The sequence below is a fragment of the Panthera tigris genome, chromosome A3 (assembly GCF_018350195.1).
Source record: "Panthera tigris isolate Pti1 chromosome A3, P.tigris_Pti1_mat1.1, whole genome shotgun sequence".
NCBI classification, from domain to species: domain Eukaryota; kingdom Metazoa; phylum Chordata; class Mammalia; order Carnivora; family Felidae; genus Panthera; species Panthera tigris.
The window spans coordinates 47,859,155-47,878,739 of NC_056662.1; the positions used below are offsets into that span (position 1 = coordinate 47,859,155).

At 39.9% G+C, this 19,585-nt stretch overlaps 1 protein-coding gene across 4 annotated transcripts in view; it reads right to left on the bottom strand.

Moving 5' to 3' along the window:
- The window catches only part of NAPB (NSF attachment protein beta), a 40,852-nt gene that overhangs the window by 19,949 nt on the left and 1,318 nt on the right, over positions 1–19,585 (bottom strand). Inside the window, exons 1-5 of one of the 4 annotated variants that reach the window (XM_042981001.1) lie at positions 9,465–9,616; positions 5,038–5,117; positions 2,259–2,375; positions 381–427; positions 155–232 (exon numbers count right to left, since the gene is read on the bottom strand). In XM_042981001.1, coding sequence (XP_042836935.1) covers positions 155–232; positions 381–427; positions 2,259–2,375; positions 5,038–5,117; positions 9,465–9,616 — 474 coding nt within the window. Of the gene's footprint in view, positions 1–154; positions 233–380; positions 428–2,258; positions 2,376–5,037; positions 5,118–8,313; positions 8,445–9,464; positions 9,617–19,585 lie in introns of those variants that run through there. The other 3 variants (XM_042981003.1, XM_007096571.3, XM_015544018.2) reach the window with 3 other exon arrangements.

Here is a 19,585-nt window from a genome sequence, read left to right on the forward strand (position 1 = left end):
ATCCAGACCTTAGCCCGCCAGGTCCCCCATCTCTACAATGAAGCAATCTCAGTAGTTCTGCACCACTCAGCTCCACTGGAAGGGGGAGGGCTCCCTGAGTCATGTTGTCTACCTGCCTCACACCCACCTGTGGAGGAACACTGCCCTAGCTCACCTTCTCGATGTCCACGAGTTCAGTCTCATAGATCTCTGCAATGGTGATGTGGTGCTTGGCTGCAATCGTAAACCTTCCCTGCGGGAAAAACAAAAAACAGTCCCATTCTGCTTTCACCTTTTTGAAAGCCAAACACTTTGGGAAGCAAAAAACAACAACAAAAGTACAACTGTAAGCCATCTCCAGGACTCCACCCCACAGCCGCTCACGCAAGGCAGGGTCTTACCATGTCTGTGTAAATGTCGATGGCTGCATTTAAGCAGTTGATAGCCTCTGAAGCGAAGGCATTTAAGAAAAACAATGAAAAATCCATTCAGTCAAAGAGGGTTCTGGGGAGCCTATCTTCTTGGCTGTTACTAGAATGTTAAGGCGGTTGCACTTGGGGTGGAGGGTACGCAGGTGAGTTAGTGAAAAGCAAGCAGAAATCACACAAGGCCAGACCCCACAGTATGCTCAGTCCCCAGCAGGTTCAGTGCCAAGTAGGGAACTGTAGCTGGGGGGGTGGACTGGCTCAGTTGTCTCAGCCAGACAGTGAGGACCCAGCCAGGGTGAAGCCCACATTAAAGAGCAGACAAAGCCATGGGGGCTGTCATCAACACTGATCAGCTCTAGCTGCTAAAACATAAGTGTAAATGCATTCTTCACTGATATCATGTATATATATGAATTCTGGAAGACAGTCCTTCACAAGGAAGATCACTTCAATAGACTCAACTCTTCATGCAGCCAATATCAAAAGCACTTTGAAAATACCTGTTCACACAACTCTTAAGTGAAGTCAGCATTTTGTACAATGTTAAAAGATGCTAACTTTTGGGGTATGAAAAAGAAACCTAGTAAGTGATACTGCTAATAAGTTCTATTAATTTTCTAAAACACTGAGCCAACAAATTTCCTGTCACAAAATGGTGGTGTTTATAATGCTAGCATACAGATGACAGCTCCAAGTTTATTGTTCTTGCTTTAAAGGAGGTAAGCAAAGAGAAAAGGCCTGACTGAAAAGTAGAAAGGTAACACAGAGTAACAAAATTAAAAGCAATTTCTTCCCAAGCTATGTAAGAAATGTGAATTGTTACACCTTTAAAAATATAGAAAAGTAAGCTACCCACAGTGCCACTCAAACCCACTGCTGGTATTTTGATGTACTTTTCCTTCCAGTGTTTTCTGGATGCATTTCCATGTGCACAAATTTTTTAATAAATTTGAGACCTCAATTCTTGTGTGGTTCTTTGGTTACCATGTGGACATTTACCAGGTCATTGGAGATGCTCTGAATCCAGGGACTTTAATGCCTGCATCATATTCTGGAATACTGATGCATTATAATTTTATTATTCCACCCTTGTTGTTCATTTAGGCTGTGTCCAGTTTTTCACGTTCAGAAACAGAATGCAATTAATCTTTATACAAAAGCCTTTGAAGTATCTTAGTTCTCAATGATACATTCATAAAACCTGAGATTTCTGTGCTAAAGTGCACTGCTAAAAGAAAAATACGGAGGCTCCACAGCCACCAGTGCATGTGCCACAGGGAAGATGTTAATGCTTTTAATTGCTAAGTGTATACTCTTAACTAAAAAAGAAATAACATTTGTAAACTTTTGCCATTTTAAATACCCAAGTTCATTATTTCTTCAAAACCAGTACTTGAAAAACCAGTACTTTTAAAAAAGTCAGATGAATACAGTGTGAATAAGTTGTTTTTAACTATCAGATATTACAATCTCCCATTAACTGGATCTTAAAATGTACCAGGTATTTAGGAGTGAGGGACCATTACTTTTATTTAATGAGTAATATATATTCATAAATTAAGATAATAATAAGATGTAGATAAAATTAAAGCTAATTTCCAAAACATTCTCCAAAATGCACTGTGAATGGAGTTTAAGAAAATAGGTATTATGACAAATTGAACATAATTTCTCCTTGTAAAAGCTCAAAGTGATTATAGAAAAAACCCTGAAGGTACTAAAATCTCTATTATCCCAAAGCACAAACATTTCTTTTTTACAGGACTCAAAGGTCCAGCAGCGTAACCTGAGAGGAAGCCCCCAACATTGATCCGATGGCCCTGGGTACGCAGAGGTGGAGGCATGTCTTACCTTGAGGGTCTGCCTTTTTGTAAGCATTCCCAGCATCCACAAAGCTGGTGGCAGAATCATGCTTGCTCTGAAGCTGCATGTGGAGCTTGGCTGCCTGACAAAATGCATTTCCTGCAGCTGAGGAAGACAAGTCACTACAATTAATCACAGAGGAGCAAGTGTCCCCAGAGTGGCCCATGCTCTAAGTGCTGCACCTACTCCTAGAAAAGTTCCATGTCACTGAAAAGAAGCGTTGCAGTCAGAAGGATGTGTAAATGTGATCAAGTGCCTCTCAGGTGTGTATAAAAAAACAGAAACAAGTTCAACCGGTGACAAAAGCCTCTCTCAGCCCCAGAAGACCTCCCAAGTGGCACCTGGGTGATGGGCCTCCATTTAGTACCAAAGCCAGTCATGTTCAACTCTGTCCCCCAGCATATACTAAACAGTGACTGGGGCTTCAAGCCACACATGTTTAAAGAAAGCTAAAACACTGAGGTCAAGGACACTTATTTGCTCATCTTTCTATCTCATGGTGTCCACTGGCCTTGGCTGTCATCACTGAAGAAACTGCTAATGGAAGCTCCTTGAACAAAGTAAGTATCTCAAGAGTGAATGTTAGGTCCACAATTTCGAAACTCAAAGTTTCTTCTTAAATTATAACAAAATCTGACTGAACTTTATATGAGGTTTAACCTGACTTTAACTCCCACTTAGGGTGGACAACTTGCACATTCCCTGCAGGTTTGGTTACACAGTGGGATTGGTTACAAGGTGCTGCTGAGGTTTCTGTTGGGACGAGGTACAGTGTAAAGGTTTATGCACTTAAATTTTTCAGAAAAGGTTTTGATCAGGGACTGTAGACTCTAGAGGGGCAGAAAAGAATGAGGGAAGGAATCCACAGCAGAGCAGTCATGTGAACAAGGAACAAATGTTTGAAGGCAAGAAAAGGCTGGGAACAGAGGCTGGTGACAAGTCCATGCTGCCTGCAGGAGGGATAAATTGTAGTGGGCAGGAGAGATGAAGGCTGAAGATGCCATTGGGCCAGTTCTGGGAGGCTTTAAATGTCAGCATGAGGAACTTGGACAAGGATAAACCCCCACTGTCATGAGGTTCTTGGCTCAGAGAGAACTACCACAGACTGGAAAACATGAGGCCCGTGGAGAACACAGCTCAGTAAGGTGTGGAATAGGGAAGTCAGCACTAATAGGAATGGAGGGGAAAGAATTCCCTCTACAAGGAAAAACATGATGAAGAACATCATGAGACCTTTTAGTACTTAAAAAAATATATTTTTTGTAGCCATTTCAAAAACATTCAGAGAAGTACAGAAAATTGTGGGAGACACCAAAATACCCACTGCTGGTACTAAGAAATAAAGCATTCAATTCAACTAAAGCTTTGGCTGTCATCCCTTGTCCTGACCCCTCTTCCAGAGGTAACCACACAATTCCTACTCAGGTTTCTGCACTTCCACCAGAGGGAAAAGTAGCAGTACATACTCCTGATCTAGCCTGCCCAGGTTCAATTCTGGCTCTGTGTAAGACAAAAAGAGTGCCCAGGCAGTTTTGAAAATACTCAGCCATTACATGGCACAGGGGCTGAGCAATTAGGATGCTGGCCCCCAGCTGGAGCTGGGACTGGAGAGCCCCCACCTACCAGGCTTTAACTCTTACACTGTGGATTATGGGGTCGGGGGTCCCGGAGAAGGGGTCAAGGCTGATGCTGCCAGGGGAGTGCCTCAGTAGCGGCTAACTGAATGGCAGCCTTGATGGGCTCTGCCTCAGGAGAGTACAGTTACAACATGGACCTCCCAATTACAGTGTTTCACTGTACTGGCTGGCTCCAGTTTTTCACATGCTGGCCACTCTCATTAGTACATGCAAATCTATCCTTAGACCACACCCTTACACCATGCAAGAGATACAAATACTGAGACAATACTCCTTTCTCCTCCACTGTTTTTAATACATTATAATTCAGGTGTAATGCATTTTGGAAATATATCCTTTTAACCTAAAACTAAACCTATAAAAGAACTGTACAGTCAGAAAGGGCTTTCACATTCATATATTTCTACAGCAATTTCTTCATTAAAATGCTTTTAAAGTGTCAGCCTTAATGGGTTGATTTGAACACACTGTACATACACCCTAACCTTAGACAATGTTCTATGTCAGTTATATCTCAATAAAGCTAGGGAAAAAGCAGATGGGGAAATGGACTTGCAGAGTGTAAGGGTCCTACTTTAGATCAAGCAGCAGCTACAGGCCAGGGCTAGACAACAATGTCCCTGCTCCAGGTGAAGGTTGTCTCCATTTTCACTAAAGAAATACCCTATCACAGAGACAACAAGCCCTCTTTGTGCACAAGGGTAGGGGATGAATTTGTTTCCCAAATCAGTGTATAGAGGGTTATCCCCTCTCAGACCGATAAAATAATTCCACTGATTGTTATGTGTAATTTCACTGGATAGAAAGCATTATGTTAAAAAGTGATAGTAAATCTGTTGGGGTTTATAAAAATAACACCTTGGCTGTCACATTTCTCAATGGAACCTCAATCAGCTACCACAGAGCTGTTCTCACAGTAAGAAATTCTCAACCAATGTGTAAGTAAAGAAAAATAGGCTTTGTTCACTTAGATCAAAGTTCTTTTCTCCCACACCATGGTGGCCACACCAGTTATTCAGCACACACACGTCTCAGCCAACAGTAGGAAATGCAGACAGTTATTTCCTCCTTCAAGATGATTTTAAAGTTATTTGCCTGAAAAGCGAAATAAACAAAAACTTTATACATACCACTCCAATTTTTTGCCATCTTGAACATATTTGCAGCTCTGGTATACATTTCACAAGCCTCTTCTATTTTTGTGTTTCCTCTGAGAAAAATTTAAAAATGAGGTTAAGTTTTACTGTAGCAACCATCCACATCTCCAATTCACCCTCCCTTAAATAATAAGCATTTAATGAATGCTTACTATGTGCCAGCCAAGTATTCTAGAATTTTAACAGGTGCTCAAATGGTACGCTCTTATTATCCCTATTTCCCAAATCAGGAAACAGAGCCACAAAAGTAAATAACCCAAGGTCACACAACAAGAATGTCACAGAACTGAGACTCAAATACATATCTGGCTGATCTCAGAGCCTACAACCTTAACCAGAGTCCTTTTCATGCATGGAAATTGTAGTTTTGGATGAAGTGGAGAAATAAGAAGTATATTATTCAAATGGGATTAAATTTGAAGGATACATTTTTTACCCTGTTAATTTGGAAGACTTTAGCACTATGCTTATTCAAAAACAAACAAGCAAACAAAACAACAACAACAACAACAAGTTGAAGCCAGAGCATAAAAGAAAGTGCCATGTTGTTTGACTGCTTTATTATCAGCTCTGGCAGGGAATGTTCCTTTCTCCAACATAGAAGGGGCCTCAGGGTCCAGCTGCTCACCCCATGTGTAAATGTATTTTACAACATCCTGAGAGGAAGAAACTCTATTGCTACTGGAATACATACTGTTCTGGAAAGTTCTTCAGTAGACAGCTGATTCCACTCAGGGAAAGCTCTAGCTGCTCAGACATTTCTTCTCACATAAAGGCAAAACTAATCCTCTGTAACTTGCACCAGGGTTTTCTAATTCAACCTTGTTCTTAGCTAAACTAAGGACCCTCTCTACCTCGTCTATCTACATTGAAAACATAAATAACCAGAGAATGAAGACAAAGCACTCTGTGCGAGTGGTTTAGGACATAAGGACTAGGAGAAAGGGGAGGTCAAGGCTGACCCTTAGAGAGTGGCACAATCTAAACAAGAGTGAGCACATACGCATATGCCAGAAACTTGAACAGGCTCTGTGCTCCCACAGAAGGACACAGACAGCTCTGTGTCAATACGTGTCCCAGAGCAGTACACTAAGGCCCAAGTGTGACTCACACCTTAGGCAGTAACTACTAACTGTCTTACCCCAGTTTAGTTCTTTAACTTCTTTGGGCCTCCATTGTTGCATGTGTAAACAGTGGATAATATGATCTATACTTGTGGATTATTATCTTTTTTTAATTTTTAATGTTTATTTTTGAGGGACAGAGAGAGAGAACAAGCATGAGTGGCAGAGAGAGGTAGGGAGACACAGAATCTGAAGCAGGCTCCAGGCTCTGAGCTGTAAGCACAGAGCCTGATGGGGGGCTTGAACCCATGAGCCGTGAGATCATGACCTGAGCCGAAGTTGGACGCTTAAACGACTGAGCCACCCAGACGCTATAATACTTGTGGGTTATTATATAGATCAAAAGAAAAAATCCATATATAGTTGCCCTTGCAGGGTCTGACCCAGAGTAGGTACTCAATCAGGATGATTATTGTAACTAGATTGATGTACTGAAGGCATAAAAACTTTTGGGAATATTTGTACAAATAAGGGATCTGTCTTGATAAGGGACTTGTATCTGAAATATGTAAACAACACAACTCGAAAATAAAAAAGACTAGTAACTCAATTAAAAAATAGGTGAAGAATCTATTAGACATTTCTTCAAAGACGACACACAAATAGCCAATAAGCACATGAAAAGATGCTCAACATCATTAGCCATCAAGGAAATGCAAGTCAAAACCACAAATGAGATCCCACTTCACACCCACTAGGATGGCTAGAATCAAAAGACAGATAAGAATAAATGTTAGGGAGGATGTGTAGAAACTGGACCCTCCTATACAGCTGGTACAAATATAACATGGCACAGCCACTGTTAACTTGGCAGTTTCTCGAAAGGTTAAACATAGTTACTGTATGAGCCAGCAACTCTGCTCCTTGGTATACACCCAAGAGAAATAAAAACACTATGTCCACACAAAAACTTGTATACAAACATTCACGTTCAAGGCAGCATTATTCGTAACTGCCAAACAGTGGAAACAACATAAATGTCCATCTACTGAAGAAAAGATAAATAAAATGTGGTCTATACATGGAATGGATATTGGACAATAAAAAGGAATGAAGTACTGATATATCAATGAACCTTGAAAACATCACGCTAAGTGAGAGAAGCCAGTCACGCATGAGCATATTGTAGGATATCTAGGATATGCAAATCTATAGAGACAGTAAACAGGTTGCCTACAGTGTTGGAGAAAAAGGAGGAGGGGCAAGGAGGATAGAGTTTTTTTTTGTGGCGGTGATGATATTCTAAAATGTACTGTTAGGATAGTTACACAGCTATCTGGACATTTTAAATGAGTGAATCATGGGGCGCCTGGGTGGCTCGGTCGGTTAAGCGTCCGACTTCGGCTCAGGTCATGATCTCACAGTCCGTGGGTTCAAGCCCCGCATCGGGCTCTGTGCTGACAGCTCAGAGCCTGAAGCCTGTTTCAGATTCTGTGTCTCCTTCTTTCTGTGACCCTCCCCCGTTCATGCTCTGTCTCTCTCTGTCTCAAAAATAAATAAACGTTAAAAAAAAAAATTAAAAAAAATAAATAAAAAAAAAAATGGGTGAATCACATGGTATGTGAATTATATTTAAAGTTGCACCACTCCCTTCCCCCAACAAAAAAAGGAAAAAACAAACAAACAAACAAAACTTTGGCAGCTATGTCACACAGCAAATGACACGATGGTGAAAAGCCACACCAAAAATGTGGTGTCAGAATAAGCAAAGCTTTCCTTTAATCACACCCTCATGTTCCTTTTTCTCAACTTCAAATCTGCATATTAAAAAAAAACAATTAGCTAATTATCCTAATGGAAAATTCCTAAGTTTTCAATCTTTAGCCATAGCTCCTTGGAGTTAACAAAGACTTACCACTTTCTTGTCTTACTTTTCTAAAGCATACCAGGAATCTTGCACTGTAATTATAGTTCAATCATTCTTATTAAAGGTTTTCAAATAAAACCAGCTTAATTAAAATGTACTTTATCCTATTATTTTCAGAGACAGATTCAGCTAGGAATAATAGAACGCCTACATTATGCTAGGGTTTATGCTGGATATTTCCACATATGTTATGTCATTTTCTTTATTACAACCACCATTAAAGATGCTAACTACATTTGACAGAAGAGAAAATTGTACCTGGAAGTCAATGGCTGGCCCAAGGTCATCCAGCTAAAGTCAGTGGTGGAGCTGACACCTGATGTCAAATTCAGTGATCATTATATAAATAATGAATGTATTTTTTTATGAAGACTTAAGACCCTCACCTCTCCTAAAACAGAATCACAAGAAGTATACTCATTTTCAAAGCACCAGAGAAACTCACTTGTCATAAACACAACATAACTTTAAGAATTCATGAAAAATGTACTTCTGAAATCACTCCAAATGCCTACTGTGTTCTATGCATGTGAAAGTTAAATTTTATAAGTTTTAAGGACAAACATTCAGAATTCACATTCAAATAATTCAAATGATTGTTATCCTAGGCCTCTATAAATGAGGTATAAGATCCTTGAAAAGAGAAACAAGTTTCTATGAGAGGATCTACATTATGAAGTGATAGAATTTAAGTACATGGCACTGAACTGACAAGAAGAAAAGCTAACTTGAGACAAACTTAACTATTTTTGGAGATTATCCTATCCTGAATTTGAAGAAGAAAATGCTTTCTCCACCATGAAAGAAAACAGTGACTAGCCTGCATAAGAACCACTACCACCACTACCATTCCCTCCACCACTATCATCTATCACCTTCACCACCTCCACCACTATCATCACTATTACCAACACCTCCACTACCATCACCACCACCATTACCACCTCCACCACCATCAATCACCTTCACCACCTCCACCACCATCATCACCATTACCAACACCTCCACTACCATCACCACCACCATTACCAACACCTCCATCACCACCACCACCACTACCTACACCATCATCAATCACCTTCACCACCTCTACCTTCACCACTACCATTACCGACACCTCTACCACCACCACCTTCATCATCATCACCACCACCACCACTTCTACCACCACCACCATCACCTGCATCCTCTCCACCATGCAGCCCCAGCTGACCCCACCACCCCTCAATTCTATGAGCAAGGCTGACTCCCTCCTCTTCTTGATTATGCTTATTCAGGAGACATTCACTGAGATCAGTAAATGTCAGAAAGGCTAAGAAAAGAATGTTCTTGCCCAAGAGGAGATCAGAATGCTGAGGAAAAAATATTTAACTTCAGGGCTGGAAAAGATCTGAGAGTACTCATCCCACCTTTCATGTTCCACTGAAGAGATGTGGTCAGAGCCATGACATGTCCCACTGGTGAACTGCAGAGCTGCAATCCCATCCTGTCTGTTCCCATTCAGATGCTGGGGAGGTGGGGGGAGAGGGAGAAGAAGCCAGACTGGGAAATTACATCCCATTATTTCAAGGAGCTCCAATAATATTTACATGCAGACAAATCACTGATCTTTTAAAAACCAATTAATCCTCGAATAATCTAAAGTCTTGATTTTTCCTCATCCTGAGTAAGAACTATTTCAGAGCACTACAAAACACTGGCAACTATAGTACATCCTCTTCTAAGACTGTGGGTGGGAAGAGGGGGACGTTAAAGTAGAATCATGAGGACTAATGGCACACACATCCTGAGACCTACCCAAAAGCAAAGGAGGCAACTGCTGAGGTACAAATAAAGCTGCTTCTAAAATCACAAAATACCTGAGTAAAAGTATAAAAGGTGATAACTGACAGTGCTGTGATAATGTGAAAGCAGAATTAGAGACAAAATCTAACCCTATCATCAGAGTATGCTGAAGGGATGTCAAACTACACCAAAGGACTACAAACAGGGAGAAGCCCCACAAACAGGACAGCTCCTTATGTTCACTATGAGCAACATTACTTTAGCCTATAGGCTGACTGAGGACAGACACTACCACAGGGTTTGGCACACAGGCCTCAATAATAATGCTGACTTCTCAGAGTCTGGATGGAAGAAACTATCCATAGTACAGTTTTTTGATAGTGTTCCCATATATCATTCGAAACAATAAGCAAATACAGAAAGCATCCAGAAAAGGAGAGGAAAATTAGGAATCTGTTTAAAATATCTCTACCATTAATAGAAACACTGTTTCTCTACTCACAACACTTCTGACATCAAACCTGCAGCATTTTCCACACCAAGCAATTTTCTAGTTCTCTGCAGCCACCAGCTGGGTGTCCTACAATTCAATTCAATTGTGACACTACCCAGTCAGTGCAGACCTCACAGGTTAAGGGCCTAGTCCCACAAGACTGCCCCCACTTCAGACACCAATCTCAAGCAGTGAGTCCTCAAAGTACTCATATCTCTAACTTGGCTACAAATCAGGGGTTCCCACAACCCCCTCTTCAATCTGATTAATTTGGTAGAACTCACAGAACTGAGGGAAACTATTTATGATCACAAATGATGTAACTCAGAAGCAGCTAAATGGAAGAGATGTATCCAGGGAGGTATATAGGCAGGGAGTGCAAGGGGCATCCACACCAGCTCCAGGGGTGCCACATGCTCACCACCTCCACATGCTCACCACCTCAGAAGTTTTCCAAACCCATCATTTAGAGTTGTTAAGGTTCCATACACAGGCATGACTGATCACTGGCCACTGGTGATTAACTCAGTCCCCAACCCCTCTCCCCTCCTGGGAGGCTTAGGGGTGAGGCCGAAATTTCTAACCCTCTAATCATATGGTTGGCTCCTCTGACAACCAGCCCCCATCCTGAAGCCAACTGGGAACCCACCAACAGTCACCTCATTAGCATACACTACAGTATGGTTGAAAGGGGCTTATTATGATACAGGAAATGCTTCTCTCACCCTCACCACTCAGGATCCCACAAGGTCTTTACTGTGTCAGGAACCAGGGATGAAGAACAAATATATACTTCCCATTATATCACAACATCACAGCCACATAGAACTATTTATTCTATTTTTTACCTTCCATAAGCAACTTATTTTCATCTGCACTTCATTTCTATAATCTCTAGATTCTAAAAACTTGTTTTCCTAGATAAACACAACCCTTTCAAGATTAATTAACTGCTAAGTTTAATATATTTCTAAACAGTCCAACTTCTTTCATGCGATGCAGAGAGTAGAGGTCTGCAGCAGGGAGAAGCTCTTCATCAAGCTACCTTGAACTCTTATACCAAAAATGTCTATAAAACCATTAGATCAAGGTCATTTGTTTTTTCACAAACAGTAATAGGAGGAGTAGTGACAAGGACACAGTTTTGGACAAAGTCAGACTATAGGAATACTGTCATTTATTACATAGGTCCTGCCAGCACAGAGCAGGCAGCCCCTCCAGGGCCTCAGAGAAATTCCACCAGAGCAGCCAGCAGAAGCTGGGCATGAGGACCACACCATCAACACTGATGCAGCCTCAGTGCCCTGTCTTGGCCTCTGGATTCCATTTTCTGAGAACTTTTCACTTTAAAAATAATCATAGATTCTTAGACACAGGAAACAATCTGAGACATTTAAGGAATGTCTGACAAAAGTGTCATTTCCTGAAATGAAGTTTGCGAGAACATGTAGAGCAAAGAAAGTTGGTTTTGATTTTGGTAACAGTCCCAGTGCCTGGACTTGGTATGGAGAGTCACCTTTCTTACAGAGGAGAGAATGTATATTTGGACCTATTAATAAAACAAATCAAGATACTTAAATATACAAGAAAACGAACAACAGTAATTATTGGATAAACTCAGAAATGACATGCACAACATGACTTGTCATGAGAAGTTTTTACATTTAATCTCAATCTTTATAAAAATTCAATCTTCAAACTGAATCTCAATCTGGAAGAAACACTGATGAGACCTGTAAATTCTACAGGATCGTGGTTAGTGACTAAATACCAACTTGTCCTAACATCCTCCAAACCCAGACACATCAACAAGAAGCAGATACAACCACCTGTAATCCGTGCCAACAGCAAAATTAGGAGAGAGAATTCAACAAGATGAAGAAATAATAGACTGGAGAAATAAAACCCCCCAACTAGCAGAGCCAGTGACACTGCTCCTGCTGGACGACAGGAGGAAATGCATGGACATGAGGGGATGAGGCAGGGTCCAGCAGCAAGGAAGGGCTGCACAAGAGTGAGGGAACATGGAAGCCAGGTGGAGACCTAGAGGGCTGGAGCACTGGGCCTGGGGAACTAGAGGGGAACTTGGCTAGAGGTGGCCCTGCTTCTGGGGGAGGCAGGGGCAGATCTATGGAAGCTTAGTCGTGAAGGGAAAGACAGCAAGTGGTGGAAGCTAAGAGTCTTAGAAAACAAAGGGGTGTCGCAGCACTGGGAGTCACACCAAGCCCCTACTCACCCCTCCCTTATACTTGTCATCAAAAAAAGTCCTTAATGGTATCAATAGAAGAGAGTGTTCAAATTAAGAAACCCGTGAAACCACCCAAACCCCTCATCTTTCATCACAGAAACACATTTTGTTATGAGACCAAGAAACTCCAACACTCTCTAAACAGAAAAAGGTAAGCAGCATCCATACAAAGCTACAATGTTCCAAGAATAAAAACTCTGCAGCTGACAAAAATGTTCCCCCCAAACTATCCCAAGGCAAACAATCCCATATAACTTAAATATTATTAAACAATCATTTATAGATATGAAACTATACCACAGTTCAGAAATTCAAAATTCAGAATGCAAGAGCATTCAGGGGAACAGAATATTCCACCTCAAAATAAACTACTTTGGCATAAGGAAAATGAGAATGGAGGAAAATGAGAATAGCAGATACAGAAAGACCCTTTCTCAGAGCTTCCCCTATTTGAATAAATGCCGAAACTTCTAAGAAATGGGGACTGCCATAAATCCCCTCTCCTGGAAAAGTTTTATGGTCGTGAAGCAGATGGAAAGTTGATACAGAGATGGGCTTGCACAAACAAACCTCACTCCTTTGTTCTCCAGTCTGCTGCTTCTTGGAAGCCTAAAACCTTTTGTCTTGACACTTCTCTACAAATGCACTGTTCTTTAAGATGCTATAAGCCCAAGTTCCAATCACCCCTTTGAGTTACCCATCACTGTACATGTTCAATACACTATTTATTCTTGTTAGTCTATATTCTGTCTAATTTGTAGAGCCCCAGCTGGAGAACCCAGGGGAGTAGAGAAAAAAGGTGAAGTTCTTCCTTCTTTACATGCACAAAAAATAAGACTATGAACTCGTTTCAAATTCTAGAAATTCTAGAAGGAAAGAAAGAAAAAGACCAAATAATCTCAGAAATAAAATCTTGGCTAGAACACACCTACAGGGAGAACAGATTCTACTGACACTGAGGAGAAAAATAAAAACACCCACGAGAATGGAAATGAAACAAGGGAGGGAAAAGGATCTAAGAAAAAGTGATAGAGAGGATAAGCAAAGAGCCAATATCCATGTAACTGGAGTCCCTGAAAAGGGAAGTAAAATATATCAAAACATTGAAACAATACTTAAAACTACACTTTCAGAAAATTTTATGGAAACAAAAGAAGAACTGAATCAAAATACCAAAAGGGCCTACCACGTACTGGGAAAACGGACTCAGAATGGTCTACTGTAAAACACATATAATAAAACTATTATATTTTATAAAGAAAAGCTCCAGGCTTCCAGGCAAAGTCACTTACAAAATTAAGAAAATCAGGTTAACTTCAACCAGACGTCAACAGCAACATACAAAGCAAGACAACATACAAAGCAAAACAATAGGAAACATTTCTAAGCAAGCTCAAGGGAATAACAGTGCGAGCCAAATATTATACAACCAGCCAAGCCAACCATTAAATACCAGCGATAGAAGCAAGAACTTAAGGAATATCGCACTGGCTTCCATCTATGAGATAACTAGGGAACATAAGTAAAAATGCTGATGGTGGTGGCACGGAATATGTTTTATTATAGATCTAAGACAAAAAACAAACAAAAAGAGACAGAATCTGTTCCCAAAACAGATCTTCCCAACATCTGTTCCCAAAAAGTACAAATAACTGAACCCTGTCCTCCCACACACATATCACTGGACAAAGGGGAAAATTTAGAACAGGCTCAGTGATTGGCACATAGGTAATGGGTGTCTTTCACAGCAAACAAATTCTAGATGCTTACTGGAGCTAAGGGTACTAAAAAAGGTTACCAGTAGAACAAAAATACAAAATTTCCTAAATAAAAACCAAAGAAAAGAGATCACATGAAGACTGCAAATAAAACATTACACGTAATAAATAGAACAAAGCAGGATGACAGAATTAAAAACCAATCATATACCAGTCGTACCAATAATATAAATGGACTGAAGATTTTTAGATTTTCTCAGAAAACAAAAGCCAATACAATATTGTGTGCTCAATACAAGAAATACAACTAAAATAAAGCTATTCTGAAAGGTTTAAGAATAAAGACATGGTCAAAAGGATACCACATACATCAACCAACTTTTATTTGATTTGTTCCAACAACAAATAACCGCCCAATCTCCACAAGCTTCTTTCTCACTCACTTTACCTGTCATTGCAGACTGATGGTGCTGGTTCTTTCTCCATGTGTCATGTCTCTCTATTCTGAATGCAGCCCTCTCTCTAGTGTACTCTTATGACAGAGAAAAACCACAGCAGAAGCAAGGGATAGCCCCTGCAGCTTCCGCTTGGGTAGAGTGCACACCCCCTTGCACTTGCTCCCCCAGTCAAAGTCAGCCAAGGGCCAGGACAGACTCAATGGGGAGGGGAAGTGCACTTTGCCCAGAGCCCAGCAGCACAGGTCCCACGGCAGCAGGCAGAATGTACAATCCTCTTACATAATACAGTCCTAAAAGCAGGCAAACGCAAATAAGAAAGCAAGGACTGCTACTCCAGTATCAAACAAGGCAGAATTTGAGCTCAAAAACATCAAAAGAAAGAAAGAAATTCACTTCTTAATGCTAAAGATACAATTCATAATGAAATTATAGTAGTTGTGAACATCTATATACCAAAACATAGTAGACACCTTTATAAAGCAGAAACTACAAGACAAGAGATGCAAGAAGACAGAAACACACTTATAAGAGGAGACATGACTATACCCATTAGTCCAAAGCAAGTCAAGGGGACAAAAAATAAACACAAATGTGAAAGGCCTTGACAACATAATCAAGGCCTAGATTTTCAGGATCTCTATCAAGTCATACACTCCGAGGAGAACATCCACCTTCTTTGCAAGTGTGCACGGGCCATTCATGAACACCAATCATATATCAGGTGGGAAAGAAAACCTCAGTAAGTTCTCTGATTATAATGAAATAAAACCAGAAATAAAAAATCAGGCTGCCTGGGTGGCTCAGTCAGTTGAGTGTCTAACTTCGGCTCAGGTCATGATTTCATGGTTCCTGAGTTCGAGTCCCACCCACATTGGGCTAGCTGCTGTCAGTGTAAAGCTTGCTTCGGATCCTCTGTTCCCCTTTTTCTCTGCCCCTCCCCAGTTTGTGCTCCCTCTCTCAAAATTAATAAACATTAAAAAAATAAAAAAATAAAAATCACATACAAGAAAAAAGCACCTTCATCTGGAACACAACCTGCAAACAACTCTTGGGACAAAGGGGAAACGAATTACAATAAAAAACACTATATACCAGGATCTGGGGGATACAATTAAAACATTAACACAATTTTAAAGGAAAACTCATACATCAATATTTGGATCCACATAACTAAAATAACGGAAATACTGAAATATTCCATCTTCCATTTTCCCCAAAGGAGCCAGAGGGCAAAAGAAAAGGAGCAACAGAGGTAAATAAAGCAGTAAACAGGAAACTAATAATACCTCTCAGTCAAACTATTAGCTGTTAGGAGAAAAAGGATCAAAAGAATCAAGAGAGAAGGGGAAACACACAAACACAAAAGTGACAGAGGAAAACAACTACTGAAATAAAGAACATTAAAAAAAGTCCAGATTTCACTAGAAAAGGGTTCCAACCTGAACCTTCAAAGACCAGAGCACCGGGTGAAAGGAAAATGTCTGTATTCTCATGAGGCACTTGTCACATCAATACTTCAACTTGATGGACCATCCACAAATGAATTGCAAAGACAGTAATTCAAAAGAAAATATTTAAAAACAGAATCTAATAGCACATTAAAAAACAATACATTATAATCCATAGGAATTCAAGGAACGCCCCAACAGTTCAATATGAGGCTATCCAATCATTAACATATTAGTAACTAAGGAGAAAAATCATGTTTGTCTCCACAGATATTAAAGAGACATTCAAAATATAACTCTTCTGGGGTGCTGGGTCCCCTTCTACCTCTTCTAAACAAACACACCTCACAGGGCTCATGAGAATGAGAGAATATACGGTGAGCACTGCAAAAACTGCAAAAATGCAAACAGAATAAGGCCAATCTAGAAAGAGTTTGCCATTTGATACATAAACTGTAACTTGGCACTAATATTAGAAAACCAAATGTTCATAAGTTAACAGTAATATAGCTCCATGAAGCTTAATAAGCATTCTAATACCTCAGTCAATCCTTACAATTCCGAAAAGCAGATTCTTTCCCTTTGCCCACTTGAAAGCTGAGAAAAACAAACTCCAAGAATGATTTACTGGGCTAGGGGTCACCACACTAATAGAGAGAGACTGAACCTAGGTTTGGTCTTCCTATATGTAATAATATAGGATACATTATTATAGCTTGTATATATGTTATAATTACCCAATATGTAGGTCTATTTTTTATATTCTAACATAATAAATTTATAAGAAATGTACATATATATTTCATATACTATACTACTTGTCTCTAAATAAATCTGAGCTTAATGATTTTTCTTTTTTTAACGTTCAATCTGCACTTGAGTATCTATTGTAACTGAGGGGGTCCTAAATGCTTTACAAATGCTATCATATGTCCTCACCATATTTTGGCAAAACTTAAACACAATCTCTGTAGAAATAAAGCTGAGTGAAGAATACTGAAAATTTATGGCCTACAATGTTTAAGAAATATTCCCAATTTTCAAAATCAGCTAGGAAATTATAGACTCATAATTGTTTCAAGATAACCCAGTAGGATCTTTCATTAAATTTACTTTGACACTGCCAAATTTATGGCTCTTTACAAGCTTTATGACTGGACAGCATTCAAAAGCAGAAGGCAGTATTAACCATGCAGAACATCTTCTGACTGTCATTCTCAAGCAGCCATTCCCTTTCATGTGTACTGTGCTGGCTAGCCCCCATCTGGCCTCCTACAACAAGATGGAGAAGACAGCAAGAGATGCCTTAGCAACTCCAAACTTTACTTTACTGTCATACTCAGGCCAGTTTAAGATCTCACTTGCAGCTCTTTAAGATTTTACATTTGAATTTGAAATTAACTACAAAATTTAATAGCTCACTGCTGGGAACAAACGAATTGAAAACGCTACTCTTTTGGTGGTAGTTTTGCTATACTGTGCTAAGCCCTTCAGAAAGAGTAAGTTTTAATTCAATTCCACAACTACAAAAACACACTACTGTCTAAATGGCAGTCAAGAAGAAAAGGAGAACACCAATATGGGGTATTTTGTGATGGTTGCACCCCTTAGTGGCTTAGGAACATCTTGCAGACTAGCATGGGACTTGTGCCTTGTACACAGAATACATGACTGACCTTTTCTCGGGAACATACAATGTATATTTTCATGTAATCTTACTGAAAGCAACAAAAAAGGAAGAGCTATAGTATAGTAGTGACAATACAGTATTGCCACAAAACCAGTGTGGGTGCTGGATAAACATGGAGTGAAGGAGATGAGCTCCTAATACATTTTAATCTGCAGTTAGGATAATGAGAATGAGTCCATGTAAAATATGCTGCAATAGGCTGAGCACCTTCTAATTCTAATGGCTGCCATGTCATCAAAACAGCATCATCTGTCGCCTTTAAAGCACGAACTGGTCGGCTCTTAAATACATGGCTCAAATGATACTGACACTGATGATACATCGGTATGTGAGTTTTGTTAACTCAGGAGTCTGACATGGAAGTGGACTACACTGTGGTTTCAAGAAAGAATAACAAGTAGATGGGAAAATTCTGTATCAAAAGAAGGGTGACAGGGTAGACTACCAGGTAACCCAGTCTAGAAGGATGAGGACAGGTACAGATGATGCCAGACATAATAGAAGATTCTAAACATCTAAAATTGACACAGAATCGGTCTTCCCACAGTAACTGACAGAGAAACTAGGGCTGGTTTTTAGCTTCAAGTAATTATATACTATTAAAACTCAGAGAACTGAGTACTCTTCTTCCCCAAGATTTCCTGGAACCAAGTATCACTGAAAATAACACAATTACTCCCCATAGGATAAATAACACATGGTACAAAGCCCTTTCAAATCTTTCATTAAAGGACCAAAGATCCAGTCCTAAAGGTCTTTGGCTCTGAAATCCTGTCAAAGTCACTTAATCTGTCTGGCCCTCTACTTCCTTGGTAAATATCAGCTGACAATTTTGGCAAGTATGCTAATTAATATCATAGTCACCTTCTCCAATGGTTCTAAATGTTTTACATGCATAAACTCACTGAACCCTCACTATTAGATGTACTATTATTACCCCTTTTTACAGCAGACGAAACTGGGGCACGGAGAGGCTAAGTAACTTGCCCCCCATCCAAAAGCCTGCCATATCCAGGCCAGACCTGGGACGCAATGACTTTTATGCAGGTTAAAGACAACAGTTTTCCTATAAGGCCTGTCAATGAAATAGGTGATCAACAATCAAGGAGAGAAAAGATGTTTGTTTACAAACAAAAGCCTTTTCAAAATCCTTTTAGGATTATTGGCTCAAGACTTGGCCAAGCTTCATCAAAACAATAACGCAACACCACTTCACAAAAAGGAGGGTTCCCTTGAGTCAAGTATCAAGTGCTGTAATGTTCTCCTCTGCCAATTATAGATTCTCTTCCAGGGAAACACATCCTGACTTGAAATATGCTGTGACATTAAGATCACCTCCAGGCAGGAGGTGCTAGGACATTAAATTCTATTCAAATATATTTTAAATGCTTTATGAATCACAGAAAGGCACTATTGTTTGGTGTTAGCATCAAGCATGAGAGAATGCTCCTTATAAATCATCATAACTTTTAAAGGGGAACAAAGTTATAATTCACTGCTATGTTCCAAACTACACATCACAGGAGAATTTAGAAACCAGCTAGGATAAATGCCCTTCCCAAGGTTCTTGAGGTTAGGAACCTTTACTTTTATGCATCTTTGCTTCCTGTACTACCGTGCACTGCATGAAACCTGCATCTAAGCATCTCCTGGAGATGTATCCACAATGGTAAAGTATTATATTATAATC